Raw genomic sequence first — 15,247 nt, 5'->3', positions numbered from 1 at the left:
ACAATCTCATCAAGCAGCTGAAATGACAGCAAACTATGTGCATTTTCGTTTATTTTACCTTTGTTTTTATTGCAATTTCTTTGGATATATCCATTATAATTATCCTGATAAAATGAATTCGCCTGGCCCAGAGAAGCTGTCAGTTTCGTCACGTTCATATGCATGGCACGGTGGAGATCGACAAAAAAACCTGCAACGTTGTTCCACAGGTCGGAAAGGCAGACAGCAAGGTTTACACAAACTCCAACTGTTGCAAACCAAATGCTAGGCAAGTAGCATGGGGAAAATATTGTCTCAACGCTTTTTTCCAGGGGAGATTAAGTTTATAAATTGCCTGGCTGGGCTGTGGGATAGTGTATGCACATTGATACATCTAATGGAACTGTTAACAGGCATTACCCAGGGATTGTGGTGAATAACTCCCTGCTATCAACCAATCAGCATCCAAGATCCAAACAACCAATTTTAAAATGATGATTCTATGATGCAATAATGCTGACTTTACAAAACAATAGTGAGACATTGATAGTCAATATATAGACTACTCACTGTCATGTTTTGTAAAAAGTTTCCAAATAAACCGTTTTCCTAGTTGGCTTACAATGGAAAATTCACCAATCAAAAGACCTCGAGCCAGGGTAGGCTATAGGTGTTAATTAAAGTGAAGTTTCACCGTTGGGCTTAAGGTTTCTTTCACCGTGGTTTGCACACACACACACACACACACTCACACAGACACACACACACACACACCGCCTCATGGGGCCTATGCTCTTTTCAGATTAGAGTATATTTTTCTTCAGACCGAGAGAGAAAGATGTACCTTTGAAAGTCTTTATAATCAGACAGAGAGAGAGAAATGTACCTGTGAAAGTCTTTATAATCAGAAAGAGACAGAGAGATGTACCTGTGAAAGTCTTTATAATCAGACAGAGAGAGAGATGTACCTGTGAAAGTCTTTATAATCAGACAGAGAGATGTGCCTGTGAAAGTCTTTATAATCAGAGAGAGAGATGTGCCTGTGAAAGTCTATATAATCAGAGAGAGAGAGAGAGATGTACCTGTGAAACACAGTTTCCTTTAACCGTTAATAGCCGGCTTTTGGCCCAACAAAAAATGGAAAAGCCGATAAATAAAATTGATGCCGGCCAATTGTCGGGGAGAAGAAGAAAAAATCCCATCGCGAAATAATGCTTTTGAAACTTTTAATTGATGTAAATACCAGTTTCGCTGGTCATCCTTATCAGTTTATAGGTTCATTTGCATAATTTATTGGAATTAAATTGGTGCGTGTGTACAGTATATTTGTTATATACACAATTTTACAATAATTATATTTTGTTTGTTTTAGTCCTGTACTTCCTCTACCCTCAACCTCTCCCATCTATTTCTGATGTCCATCCAGTTTGGTTTCTATTTGCCATATATTTTTAACTGTGCTGTTTCACAAAAGTTCTGAACCTATATACATTCTACAGACACAGTATATTTTACATTTGTTATCTTGTTGTTATTACTCCCACCCTTCAGCTCCATTCAACTCCTCCCATCTATCTCTTAACACCATCCATATTGGATTTCTATTTGCCATATATTTTTCAACTGTGCTGTGATGCTTCACAAAAGTTCTGAACCTTTCTATTCTCATAGTTTCTACAGATTGTAAATTAAAGATAAACATTTTTGCTAAAAGTATTATTATATTATTGATCGATTAACTAGGATTTTTCAAATCTATCTGCAGGGTTAGCTCCAGGTAAATATTGCAATCCTTTAGCCATTCCTGTGTCCAAAAACAAGCTACAAATGGACAGTACCAAAATAAATGATCTAATGACTCTGTCTCTTCGCAGCAAAGTCTGCAGAGCTGGGAAGATTATATCCCCCATACATAAAACATTCTATTGGTTGCAAGAATTTTGTATAATAATTTAAATTGAACAATTCTAAGTTTTGAATCCGGCGTCAGTTCATAAACCATGTGCCATGGAATCGGTACATCGAAAATTCCCAACTATTTTGCAATCTATATGGCATAGCTGTCAATTTTTTTGTCCTTAAATGAAACTGGTATATTTTTTTATTTATCACAATTTTCTTTAACCAATTTTGGTCTTTAATGCAGGGCCAGCAGACAAGTTCCTTACTTTTTCTTCCTTCCACTTGCCTCTTCCATTTTTGCGGTAATGCTGCAATTAGTTGGTTGTAATTTTGGGTAGAGCAGACATTTCCATATATTTTTGTTAGCTGTATGTGTGACATAACTCCACCAGTCCTATTTATGAAATCATTTACAAAGATTATACATTTTTATATACCTTTTTTGTATGTTTTCTTTTAATAATATAAAATAAATGTTTTTTTTATCAATTAGTATATTTGAGTTTAACCACAATATTTGTTGTATTATTTGTTCTGTCTTTTCTGGTGGATTAAACTGAAATTGCAACCAACTTTCTATGGCTTGTTTTAAAAATAACAATATTTTGGAGATTATTTCGTTTTCAAATAACCAAAAGTGAGAGGTTGTAATCTGAATAAAGGGAAAAAGGTCATTCTTGAACATGGGGTGAGACATTCTTACTAATTTTCTAGAGAACCAGTTCAGATTTAAGTATAACTTTTGTATGACTGGCACCTTTAGTGAGAGGTATAATGCTTTAATATTTAATTATATACTTAATTGTTTGAAACCTGAATGTTTTACTACATAATATGAGGCATTTCTTAACTTGCTTCAAAGTAGCCTAGACAAAATCAGACCCTGTCCGTGGAGGAAATGATTTGTTATTAACTTTCTTTCATTGTCCAATAGCAAAAGGCACACAATCCTTGTCATAACAGCAATCCATGCTAGTTGTTGCATATTAGATCTTCCCTTTTTCAAAATTGCTAACGGATATTTTCATCTTTGTCACATGAAACCGCTCGCATGTGCAGTGCGCTTTTGACAATGTTTTCCAGCTAATTTCATTATGGAAAGAATATTTGCGCGTACCCTACTGCCTTGTGCACCTTGCTACTCTTATAATGTGAACTAATAATAGTTTATTAACATTTTAAGCTAGACGTTCTGATCTGTTGCATCAGACTCATTGTTTTTTAATGTAGCCGAGGCCTATTGATGGTATGAATTTGGGATCTATCGTCCCACAACTGTCCCATAGTTTGTTTGGAATAGACTATTTCTTTCTCATCAAGCTGACTTATAGAATAGGTATTTTTTCACAAAATTAGTGAACTAGGCCTTTATTACTCCTGTATTAGCGGAGACAAATACTCATCAGCAGAGTGGAGAAAAATACTCCTCAAACCTCCCATTCAGTTGGATGAAGTTACCCGTAAAATAATATCTAATGTCAGTTTTGCACTTTCTCAACCAATGGTTAAGGTTAGGATTTGTAAAGGGCAAGCTGATCCTGCATCTGTGTCTACGGGAAAGTTCTGCCCAGACAAGGGCATATCACTGGGATAGTTTTAGATGGGAGAGTTGACATAAAGTATGTTATCTTGCAATCTATATTCAGTTCAGTTTTGACTGGATTTCTATTCAACAAAGATATACCTTGTTTTGGAAGGCTATAGCAGTAAAGTAGTTGTAATGAATAGGCAGGTTTTTATTACGCCTTCACAGAAGGCCGGAATCGTGGTCGCAGGCAATGGTCATACACAGGTAGGCAAACAGGCAGGTGAATCAAAAACTAGGACTGAAGACTATAACAGGTTCACACAAACGAGCTAGGAAAAGGCTTAGTAGAGTCAAAATGAACAATACCTCACAGGGCACAAACAGAAAGAACTGAACTAAATAAGGAGCTGATGAGACCAGGTGAGTAACTAACACAGGTGAAATCAATGAACAAAAATGAAAGACAGGGCTACGTTCAAGAACACAAGGTGAACTAAGAAAATAACTACAGAACCTTACAGTAGTCTAATCAAGTGTTCCTGTATGTGGTTAAATCTGAACAGGCTTTTGGAGAGGCCCAGACACAAGTGTGCTACATCAAAGGTTTGATAAGGGAGAGAAAATGACCAAAATGAGGATAAAATAACCCAGAGATATCTTTGGACATCTCTTACCAGAAATGCTCTCCTGTCCACTTTCCTTTTTTCAGGTTTTGTCCTTTTAGAGAAGATTATACCTTCATCTCTCCTCCCTCTCTTGTTTCTTTCAGAAACCACCTTTTCAGACTCAATCTGGAGGACCTTTCGTTGATCCAGGTGAGTCTTTACCAGCTTTACCATTATTCCCCTCTATTTTACTCTCTATCTCTCTATCACTCCCTCTTTCTCCCTCTCAATCCCCTTCCTATTTATATCCCTCTCAGTCACTCTTCTATTCATCTCTCTCCCTCTTCTACACTTCTCTCTTTTCTCATACTCTCTATTTTTCTTCTCGTATTCTCTCTGTCTTTGCTCCTCTCCCTTCATTTCTGCTCCCTCCCTCCATCCCTGCCTCCCTCTCCCACCCCCTCCTTACTCTCTGTTCCCCTTCTTGATGTAGCATATTAATGTCTGACTCACTGTCAGTTTGTTGGACCACGGTGTCATGTATAAGATGTGCTGTCTGTCTTGTCTTTGTGTGTAACACAGTTATGCAGTAATTATCGTAACACTTACTGGGACAGCCCAGCTGTCAGGCCCTTAAAAAATAGTTACAAACAAGACACAAGGCTTGTCATGGCATGCCATGGTAGCTACATTAATGAAAACCCAGGGAACATTTCAAATAGTTGAATAGTTTCACACTGTTATAGGCCTATGCATCATGACAACATCATTATGCTAAGTGCTGCTAAATGAAGGCAGGATCATTCTTATTTTGTCAGGAGATCCTATGGGCTTGGATTGCACCATGGGCTACATGCAGTTGTCTACCAGAGGAGTGAGATTGGAGAGGCCTATCTAGGCTAAATCCACCAGCCACAGTAGTCAGTGTTAACTGTAGTATTCTCTTCAGTCAGTGTTAATGCCCCATCTGTCTAACTGTAGTATTCTCTTCAGTCAGTGTTAATGCCCCATCTGTCTAACTGTAGTATTCTCTTCAGTCAGTGTTAATGCCCCAGCTGTCTAACTGTAGTCTTCTCTTCAGTAAGTGTTAATGCCCCAGCTGTCTAACTGTAGTCTTCTCTTCAGTCAGTGTTAATGCCCCATCTGTCTAACTGTAGTATTCTCTTCAGTCAGTGTTAATGCCCCAGCTGTCTAACTGTAGTCTTCTCTTCAGTCAGTGTTAATGCCCCATCTGTCTAACTGTAGTCTTCTCTTCAGTCAGTGTTAATGCCCCAGCTGTCTAACTGTAGTCTTCTCTTCAGTCAGTGTTAATGCCCCAGCTGTCTAACTGTAGTCTTCTCTTCAGTCAGTGTTAATGCCCCATCTGTCTAACTGTAGTCTTCTCTTCAGTCAGTGTTAATGCCCCATCTGTCTAACTGTAGTCTTCTCTTCAGTAAGTGTTAATGCCCCAGCTGTCTAACTGTAGTCTTCTCTTCAGTCAGTGTTAATGCCCCATCTGTCTAACTGTAGTCTTCTCTTCAGTCAGTGTTAATGCCCCAGCTGTCTAACTGTAGTCTTCTCTTCAGTCAGTGTTAATGCCCCATCTGTCTAACTGTAGTCTTCTCTTCAGTCAGTGTTAATGCCCCATCTGTCTAACTGTAGTCTTCTCTTCAGTCAGTGTTAATGCCCCAGCTGTCTAACTGTAGTCTTCTCTTCAGTCAGTGTTAATGCCCCAGCTGTCTAACTGTAGTCTTCTCTTCAGTCAGTGTTAATGCCCCATCTGTCTAACTGTAGTCTTCTCTTCAGTCAGTGTTAATGCCCCAGCTGTCTAACTGTAGTCTTCTCTTCAGTCAGTGTTAATGCCCCATCTGTCTAACTGTAGTCTTCTCTTCAGTCAGTGTTAATGCCCCAGCTGTCTAACTGTAGTCTTCTCTTCAGTCAGTGTTAATGCCCCAGCTGTCTAACTGTAGTCTTCTCTTCAGTCAGTGTTAATTCCCCATCTGTCTAACTGTAGTCTTCTCTTCAGTCAGTGTTAATGCCCCAGCTGTCTAACTGTAGTCTTCTCTTCAGTCAGTGTTAATGCCCCAGCTGTCTAACTGTAGTCTTCTCTTCAGTCAGTGTTAATGCCCCATCTGTCTAACTGTAGTCTTCTCTTCAGTAAGTGTTAATGCCCCAGCTGTCTAACTGTAGTCTTCTCTTCAGTCAGTGTTAATGCCCCAGCTGTCTAACTGTAGTCTTCTCTTCAGTCAGTGTTAATGCCCCAGCTGTCTAACTGTAGTCTTCTCTTCAGTCAGTGTTAATGCCCCAGCTGTCTAACTGTAGTCTTCTCTTCAGTCAGTGTTAATGCCCCATCTGTCTAACTGTAGTCTTCTCTTCAGTCAGTGTTAATGCCCCAGCTGTCTAACTGTAGTCTTCTCTTCAGTCAGTGTTAATGCCCCAGCTGTCTAACTGTAGTCTTCTCTTCAGTCAGTGTTAATGCCCCAGCTGTCTAACTGTAGTCTTCTCTTCAGTCAGTGTTAATGCCCCAGCTGTCTAACTGTAGTCTTCTCTTCAGTCAGTGTTAATGCCCCAGCTGTCTAACTGTAGTCTTCTCTTCAGTCAGTGTTAATGCCCCAGCTGTCTAACTGTAGTCTTCTCTTCAGTCAGTGTTAATGCCCCATCTGTCTAACTGTAGTCTTCTCTTCAGTCAGTGTTAATGCCCCATCTGTCTAACTGTAGTCTTCTCTTCAGTCAGTGTTAATGCCCCAGCTGTCTAACTGTAGTCTTCTCTTCAGTCAGTGTTAATGCCCCAGCTGTCTAACTGTAGTCTTCTCTTCAGTCAGTGTTAATGCCCCAGCTGTCTAACTGTAGTCTTCTCTTCAGTCAGTGTTAATGCCCCAGCTGTCTAACTGTAGTCTTCTCTTCAGTCAGTGTTAATGCCCCATCTGTCTAACTGTAGTCTTCTCTTCAGTCAGTGTTAATGCCCCAGCTGTCTAACTGTAGTCTTCTCTTCAGTCAGTGTTAATGCCCCATCTGTCTAACTGTAGTCTTCTCTTCAGTCAGTGTTAATGCCCCAGCTGTCTAACTGTAGTCTTCTCTTCAGTCAGTGTTAATGCCCCAGCTGTCTAACTGTAGTCTTCTCTTCAGTCAGTGTTAATTCCCCATCTGTCTAACTGTAGTCTTCTCTTCAGTCAGTGTTAATGCCCCAGCTGTCTAACTGTAGTCTTCTCTTCAGTCAGTGTTAATGCCCCAGCTGTCTAACTGTAGTCTTCTCTTCAGTCAGTGTTAATGCCCCATCTGTCTAACTGTAGTCTTCTCTTCAGTAAGTGTTAATGCCCCAGCTGTCTAACTGTAGTCTTCTCTTCAGTCAGTGTTAATGCCCCAGCTGTCTAACTGTAGTCTTCTCTTCAGTCAGTGTTAATGCCCCAGCTGTCTAACTGTAGTCTTCTCTTCAGTCAGTGTTAATGCCCCAGCTGTCTAACTGTAGTCTTCTCTTCAGTCAGTGTTAATGCCCCAGCTGTCTAACTGTAGTCTTCTCTTCAGTCAGTGTTAATGCCCCAGCTGTCTAACTGTAGTCTTCTCTTCAGTCAGTGTTAATGCCCCAGCTGTCTAACTGTAGTCTTCTCTTCAGTCAGTGTTAATGCCCCAGCTGTCTAACTGTAGTCTTCTCTTCAGTCAGTGTTAATGCCCCATCTGTCTAACTGTAGTCTTCTCTTCAGTCAGTGTTAATGCCCCATCTGTCTAACTGTAGTCTTCTCTTCAGTCAGTGTTAATGCCCCAGCTGTCTAACTGTAGTCTTCTCTTCAGTCAGTGTTAATGCCCCAGCTGTCTAACTGTAGTCTTCTCTTCAGTCAGTGTTAATGCCCCAGCTGTCTAACTGTAGTCTTCTCTTCAGTCAGTGTTAATGCCCCAGCTGTCTAACTGTAGTCTTCTCTTCAGTCAGTGTTAATGCCCCAGCTGTCTAACTGTAGTCTTCTCTTCAGTCAGTGTTAATGCCCCAGCTGTCTAACTGTAGTCTTCTCTTCAGTCAGTGTTAATGCCCCATCTGTCTAACTGTAGTCTTCTCTTCAGTCAGTGTTAATGCCCCATCTGTCTAACTGTAGTCTTCTCTTCAGTCAGTGTTAATGCCCCAGCTGTCTAACTGTAGTCTTCTCTTCAGTCAGTGTTAATGCCCCAGCTGTCTAACTGTAGTCTTCTCTTCAGTCAGTGTTAATGCCCCAGCTGTCTAACTGTAGTCTTCTCTTCAGTCAGTGTTAATGCCCCAGCTGTCTAACTGTAGTCTTCTCTTCAGTCAGTGTTAATGCCCCATCTGTCTAACTGTAGTCTTCTCTTCAGTCAGTGTTAATGCCCCATCTGTCTAACTGTAGTCTTCTCTTCAGTCAGTGTTAATGCCCCAGCTGTCTAACTGTAGTCTTCTCTTCAGTAAGTGTTAATGCCCCAGCTGTCTAACTGTAGTCTTCTCTTCAGTCAGTGTTAATGCCCCATCTGTCTAACTGTAGTCTTCTCTTCAGTCAGTGTTAATGCCCCAGCTGTCTAACTGTAGTCTTCTCTTCAGTAAGTGTTAATGCCCCAGCTGTCTAACTGTAGTCTTCTCTTCAGTCAGTGTTAATGCCCCATCTGTCTAACTGTAGTCTTCTCTTCAGTCAGTGTTAATGCCCCAGCTGTCTAACTGTAGTCTTCTCTTCAGGAAGTGTTAATGCCCCAGCTGTCTAACTGTAGTCTTCTCTTCAGTAAGTGTTAATGCCCCAGCTGTCTAACTGTAGTCTTCTCTTCAGTAAGTGTTAATGCCCCAGCTGTCTAACTGTAGTCTTCTCTTCAGTAAGTGTTAATGCCCCAGCTGTCTAACTGTAGTCTTCTCTTCAGTAAGTGTTAATGCCCCAGCTGTCTAACTGTAGTCTTCTCTTCAGTCAGTGTTAATGCCCCAGCTGTCTAACTGTAGTCTTCTCTTCAGTCAGTGTTAATGCCCCAGCTGTCTAACTGTAGTCTTCTCTTCAGTAAGTGTTAATGCCCCAGCTGTCTAACTGTAGTCTTCTCTTCAGGAAGTGTTAATGCCCCAGCTGTCTAACTGTAGTCTTCTCTTCAGGAAGTGTTAATTCCCCAGCTGTCTAACTGTAGTATTCTCTTCAGGAAGTGTTAATGCCCCAGCTGTCTAACTGTAGTATTCTCTTCAGGAAGTGTTAATGCCCCATCTGTCTAACTGTAGTATTCTCTTCAGGAAGTGTTAATGCCCCATCTGTCTAACTGTAGTCTTCTCTTCAGTAAGTGTTAATGCCCCATCTGTCTAACTGTAGTCTTCTCTTCAGTCAGTGTTAATGCCCCAGCTGTCTAACTGTAGTCTTCTCTTCAGGAAGTGTTAATGCCCCATCTGTCTAACTGTAGTCTTCTCTTCAGTAAGTGTTAATGCCCCATCTGTCTAACTGTAGTCTTCTCTTCAGTCAGTGTTAATGCCCCAGCTGTCTAACTGTAGTCTTCTCTTCAGGAAGTGTTAATGCCCCATCTGTCTAACTGTAGTCTTCTCTTCAGTCAGTGTTAATGCCCCAGCTGTCTAACTGTAGTCTTCTCTTCAGGAAGTGTTCACCCCCTATACGTGTATGTCTACCCCAGCTCCTAAAACCACGTGTGACATTCCTGTGGTTTCTGTGGTCCCGACACAGTCTGTTCTGCTGCATGTCATTAGTATTTTTTACAGTTTGCTAAGTGATTTACACCTTGTGTTCTGCCTGCTAGAGGAAGAAGCACATTCTCTATCTCTTCTTAGTTAAGACTGGCAGCACAAAACCAAATCAATTGAATCAAGCTAATTGATTGTTATTTTTTTATATGATCTTCTCTTCTAAAATGTAGAATCTTTGAACCTGTATTGGGAGCTTGTCTTTTTGTCAACCTTTGATGTTGAAAGCAATAGCATGTGTTTGAGCAGTGAAATGTGATATTTCTAAACATACTGTACAGTATAGTTGTAGCTCTCTCCTCTCCCTCCCTTCCTCCCTTCATCTCACAATAGCATAGTAGCCATTACCCCAGCATGCTCCCTCCCTTCTCCTTGATTTCCATGGCTGAAGGCTGTATGTGTGTACTTGCTCCCTGTGGAGCTAAGAATCTTGTAGCCAAGTGAGTAACCAGGCAAACATTGACCCGTTAGGGGTTTATCTGGATCCCTTCCTGGGGGAAAACAGCAGGCTCCTTTGATGCTCTGGACAGAGGCTAGACACTGGCTGTTTACACCCTCAAAGAACATGGTAGAATAGAGTGAATTGGGGGGGGGGGGGGGGGGATAACAAAATACATGAAGAAGAAGACGATATAGAGGAAAAAGAGATGGGAGATAGGAGACCGTTATAGACAGAGATGAGAGAAAGAAAGTGAGAAAGTGAGACAGAGAGACAAGAAAAGAGAGATACCCCCCATAGAGAAAGGCAGAGATCCATGGGGAGTCACTCTTTTGTTGGCGCTCACTGGGACAGGGCTGGTTATTAAAGATGCTTCATGCCATCCCTTCTTCTCTCATCCTCCCCCATCCCTTCATCCAGCCCTCTTACCCTTTATCTCATCCCTCACTCCACTACCACTACTGAATCAGTGTAGATTCCTCCAGCCCCTATCAACCCTCCTTCGCTCCAGGCAGGCCCCATCTCCAGAGAGAGAAAGCCTTGGTAATCTGGACCACGGGCCAACTGCCAATTTAAACTGACCCTGAGACTAGAGGCTGCTTTGCATCTGACTGGAACAGGGTTTTAAATTGGAGAGTTAAGGAGCTACCTATCTAAACCCCCCAGGGCTCAGCTGAAGTGGTCGGAGTGCTATTGTGAAATTTGGTACTACTTTGGTTGCTACCCTCCTCTCATTTCTTCTTGTACTTTTCCTCTCCCCCTGTCCTCTTCTCCTCTTTCCCGCTCTCCTCTATTTTCGTCTCCTCCTCATTTACTCTCTTCTGCTTTCTCCCTCAGCTCCACTACTCTTTTACCCCTCCTCTCTTTTTCATTTCCCCTCTCCTCTCCTCTCTTTAATAGATACAATTATATTAATTGCGGTGAGATTTGCATCCTTGGCATGTCTTATATTCTTTCTGTGTTAGGTTTGATTATGAAATAAGTCTCCCCTGCCGGTGCCTCTCAGCTCATATTAAGAGCATTACAGATTGATCAAGTTGATTTGTGATGGGAATATTGTTTATGAAACCGCAATGCGGGGACTACAGATTAACATTCGCTATCTAGCTAAATCTGGTGCAATGGCATGTTGTACATGGTCCCTTACAAATAAACAAATAAATAATAAATTCCAACAAGAAAGCACTACCAGAATACTCACAGGTTTTGTTGATTTTATTTGTCTACATTGATGTTGAAAAAATAAAGTAGTCTGCTGTGGAAAATGACCTACAAACGACAGTCTCATGTGTCTTGATGAAGCTTAGTGCTGATAGCTATGCCATGCATGATTTTCTTTTATACAAGAAGAGATGGGGTAGAATTACCATTTGATATTTAATCAATGCTCAAACTTAATCCTTTATGTACAAAGAAAAAGTATGTATGAGCTCGTCAAAACAAGCAAGGTCATTCTTCAATGTATGAACGAAAAATAAACCAGACCTCTAGAAATGTTTTCCGCTGTTATTGATTCAAATCTCTCTAATTTTCCCGCAAACTAACCCTCATCACTTAAAATGAAACCTGGAGCCTCTTGGCAGTGTTGTGTTGTTTGGAGTTTCAGAGAGTGGTGGCAGTTGGTGTGCTGCTAGCCAGCTAAATGCCTTCTGTCTATCCTGTGGTACTGCAGATATAGAGTTCACCCAGGAGATCGATACTAGCTGAGGCCTGCTATCATAATCTCACTGGCCTCTGTTACCTCAGCAAAACACTCTTCTTCCCTCCCTCCTCCTCTCCCCCTCTCTCTTCTGACTCTCTGCCAGTAATGGACAATAAAGTAAAGGTTTTAGAAAAGCATAAGGGAGAGAAGAAGTGAAGTCCTCTGCTCTGAGAAGAAGGGATAAAATTGGAGATGAAGAGAGAGAGAGAGAGAGTGAGAGAGAGAGCGAGAGAGAGATAACTATTTGCAATTTCTGTGTGTCTTTGATTGCATTCCCCATGGATTATCTCTTCAATTGGGGCTATGAACAGGAAGGGTACAGACGACTCAGGCGAGAGAGTGAACACAATGATTTGAAGTGAAACGTTTCTGAAAAGTTTCTGATTGCCATGAGATGGAGTGTTTACAACACAAACACACATTCAGAATCTGGTTTATATAGAATCTGGCAGCAGGTAAAGTAGGCCTACTCTGCAATGACTAGCATGTGTAGTGTGAACAGCCCCTACATCTATACCCCACCCCTTACCCCCTTCTACCCACTCCTTACCCCCTAGCCTTACCCCCTACTCCCTCACTGTCCTACCCTCACCCCTTGCCAACCGCAGTCAGCAGAGTCAGCCTTGGCACCACTGTGCCATACTTCCATGAGCCTTTGCACCCTGTACACACTGCACAGTAGCTGCTGTGGTGTGGACCGAGTGGTTCATTGATTAATCACCTGCTCTCTATCAGCATTGTGTTCACATCCCATTGTGTTGCCCACGTTGATGGATGATCACCTGTGTTCTAGACCTCAGTGTTCCTTCCTTCCTGTTTCTCTCTCTCTCTCTCTCTCTCGCTCTCTCTCTCTCTCTCTCTCTCTCTCTCTCTCTCTCTCTCTCTCTCTCTCTCTCTCTCTCCCTCTGTTTTATTGTTAATAGAATGGCCTTCAGAGAGAGTAAAAACATGATGTTTTAAATCCATCATAAGTAGGCTATTTCCTCTGACACAGAAAATCTAAATTGGAACACAAAGGCAGTCTAGTTTTTCAGAAAGACAGTGTTGTGGATCGAAGCATTAGACAATTATTACTGTACGAGTGCTGTAGTGGTGGTAGCATTGTTCACATTCAATGAGGAGTGCAGTGTGGAGTGCAGTAGGTGAAATAAATAGCAGATATACATGTATTTATCCAAGCCTTCCTCTTCTATTCATGGGACCATTTATGCATTCATGGTACAAATATGCCATGAAATCTATTTTTTAAATGTTTGCTATAATGAAGTCATCTAGTTCCCAGTGTATTTCAGCAGCTTCTCTCTTCTCATCACGCTTTCTGTCTGAGAGACAATTACCCCTGCTTAGTAAGTGCTAACGGAACACCTCCACTAGCTCCAACAGCACAGCTTATTCAAATTGGCCAAGTCGGAATAACTCCTCCATTTAAATGCATGGAATAATACGGAGGACTGAGTCAGTGGAATGGGGGTACAGAATAGAGATACACAGCACATTCAATGATAACTTGGACTGGTCCATTAAAGGGTCTGAGAGGGGTGATGGGGTTGGGAAAATAATGGTTTGACCCTGGATGATAGTGTCTAATTGCCTAAACTAAACTGCCCTGTCTACTCTGTCTACACTGAACACCTTCATATTTGATGTCATACATTATGGTGAGTTAGAATGTTTGTCAGTCAATTAAAACATACCTGATTAAGATTTTAAATACCCTACCTACATGTTGACTGACAGCTCTGCTCTGACGACTGTAACTATCTGGGACTGTAGTGAAACAGACACAGATTTTAATATGACTTCAGGGCCAATTTCCCACCAGAACCTTTCAGCGGCTTACATCAGCCAGACATCAGTCAGAATTCTAAACGTCGCAACAACAAAAAAACGGTCTAAAGACATTTAGAATAGATACAGATGTCTCTGCTCTCTGTCTCTCCTCATAATGTCCTAGTCTTATGAAGGAGTCCCAAGACAGTATCTACTCTAGACCTAAAGTGTGGCTCTCTTTATGCAAAATATATGCTATCATGTCTGGGTGTCTGGGGAGAAGAACAGTGTTTTGGATTCTCTGTCTGTCTCCCTCCCTCTCTCTCTTTCTCTACCCACTCTCTGTCCTTTTTCTCTCTTTCCATTTCTCTTCTTTGCTGTCCCTTTTCTCTCCCTGCCTAAGTCCCTGTTCCGTCTTTTTCTATGTTCTGTCCCCCCACCCTCTCTCTCTCTCTCTCTCTCTCTCTCTCTCTCTCTCTCTCTCTCTCTCTCTCTCTCTCTCTCTCTCTCTCTCTCTCTCTCTCCGATCTCTTTTTCTGCCACCCCTCTGTTTCTCTCCCCCTCTACTCTCTCTCAGTCTCTCCTCTGACCACGCTCTCTCTGTCTCTCCCTAACACCCACCTTAGGGTAACAATGGCCCCTTAGTAGTAAAGACACACACATAGTCTCAGCACAAAGGCTCATCTCTTGGTTACCAAACAGTACTGATGACAGTGTAGTAAAGAGAGAGGGTGGGCAGAGAGAACATGCATATCTCCAGATTCAAATCACTTTAAGTCCCAAACACTGAATGCCTGCATGTGATTATGCCCTATAGCTGCTTTCAGACCAGTAGATACTTCTGAAAAGCAACGTTTCTTTCTAACTAAAAACATCTTTGTATCAGAGTCCCAAAGTTGAGAGCTGATAATTATAATAAATGTCAGCACACTAGAGATTATATTTCACTTTGAGAGCTTTTTTGTCTTCAGAGGTTAAATAATAGCGTAGTAATGGGTGTTTAATGTTTTAAGACGTTGGTTCTAGACTTTGCATCGTTGCACGGCTACATATTCTGGCCCATTTGATGTCTTGGCACTGAGGTACTGGAGTGTGAGAGGTGGTAAATGATGCCAATATATTACTGGTTTTAGGAAAGATGGATAATATTCACTTCATATTTTATTATAGTAGCCGGAATAGGTATGAGTAATGAATCTCTTCTGAATTGTTCTTTTCATATTTGATTATGATACATTTCAATGAGTAATGATTTGGTTTATTGAATCTGTTAGTGCCCACAAAGCTCTTTCGTAATATTATTGATTATGTTACCACATCATTACTATCTAATACACAGACTGACCAGAGAATGTTTGTGTTTGAGTTAGCCCACATTTTTTGGTATTTACCCTGTAATTTCTGAGAGCACGTACTGCACACACATAGCCTAGTCATAGTGACAGCCAGTGCTGTGCATGCTGGGTTGGCATGCTGAGCTGCTAGTGCTGATGTGTGGTTTGTGTCAGAGGAGCACTGGCCCTAAAATAGCTAGCTTTGGCCTGGAATGTAATCTGGCATCCTGACAGATACAGAGAGAGCTAGGTGGTGGCCACACGTGTGCACGCACACACGCGCACACACAATCCACCACCTTCTGCCCCCTCCACTTTGTGCTGGGCCTCTCTCCTATTTTCTTTCTCCTTCTCATCCC

The 15,247-nt window shown here is 41.6% G+C and overlaps 1 protein-coding gene across 3 annotated transcripts in view; it reads left to right on the top strand.

The window, feature by feature from the left end:
* The window catches only part of sema5a (sema domain, seven thrombospondin repeats (type 1 and type 1-like), transmembrane domain (TM) and short cytoplasmic domain, (semaphorin) 5A), a 192,829-nt gene that overhangs the window by 64,738 nt on the left and 112,844 nt on the right, over positions 1–15,247 (top strand). For all 3 annotated transcript variants that reach the window (XM_084152038.1, XM_084152039.1, XM_084152040.1), the window contains one exon: positions 4,179–4,224. In XM_084152038.1, the coding sequence (XP_084008164.1) occupies positions 4,179–4,224 (46 nt within the window). The remainder of the gene's footprint in view (positions 1–4,178; positions 4,225–15,247) is intronic.

The sequence above is a fragment of the Coregonus lavaretus genome, assembly GCF_964263955.1.
Source record: "Coregonus lavaretus genome assembly, chromosome: 34".
Classification (NCBI taxonomy): Eukaryota; Metazoa; Chordata; class Actinopteri; order Salmoniformes; family Salmonidae; genus Coregonus; species Coregonus lavaretus.
The sequence above is the reverse complement of the archived record's forward strand: the minus strand, read 5'-3'. Positions and strand labels throughout refer to the sequence as shown.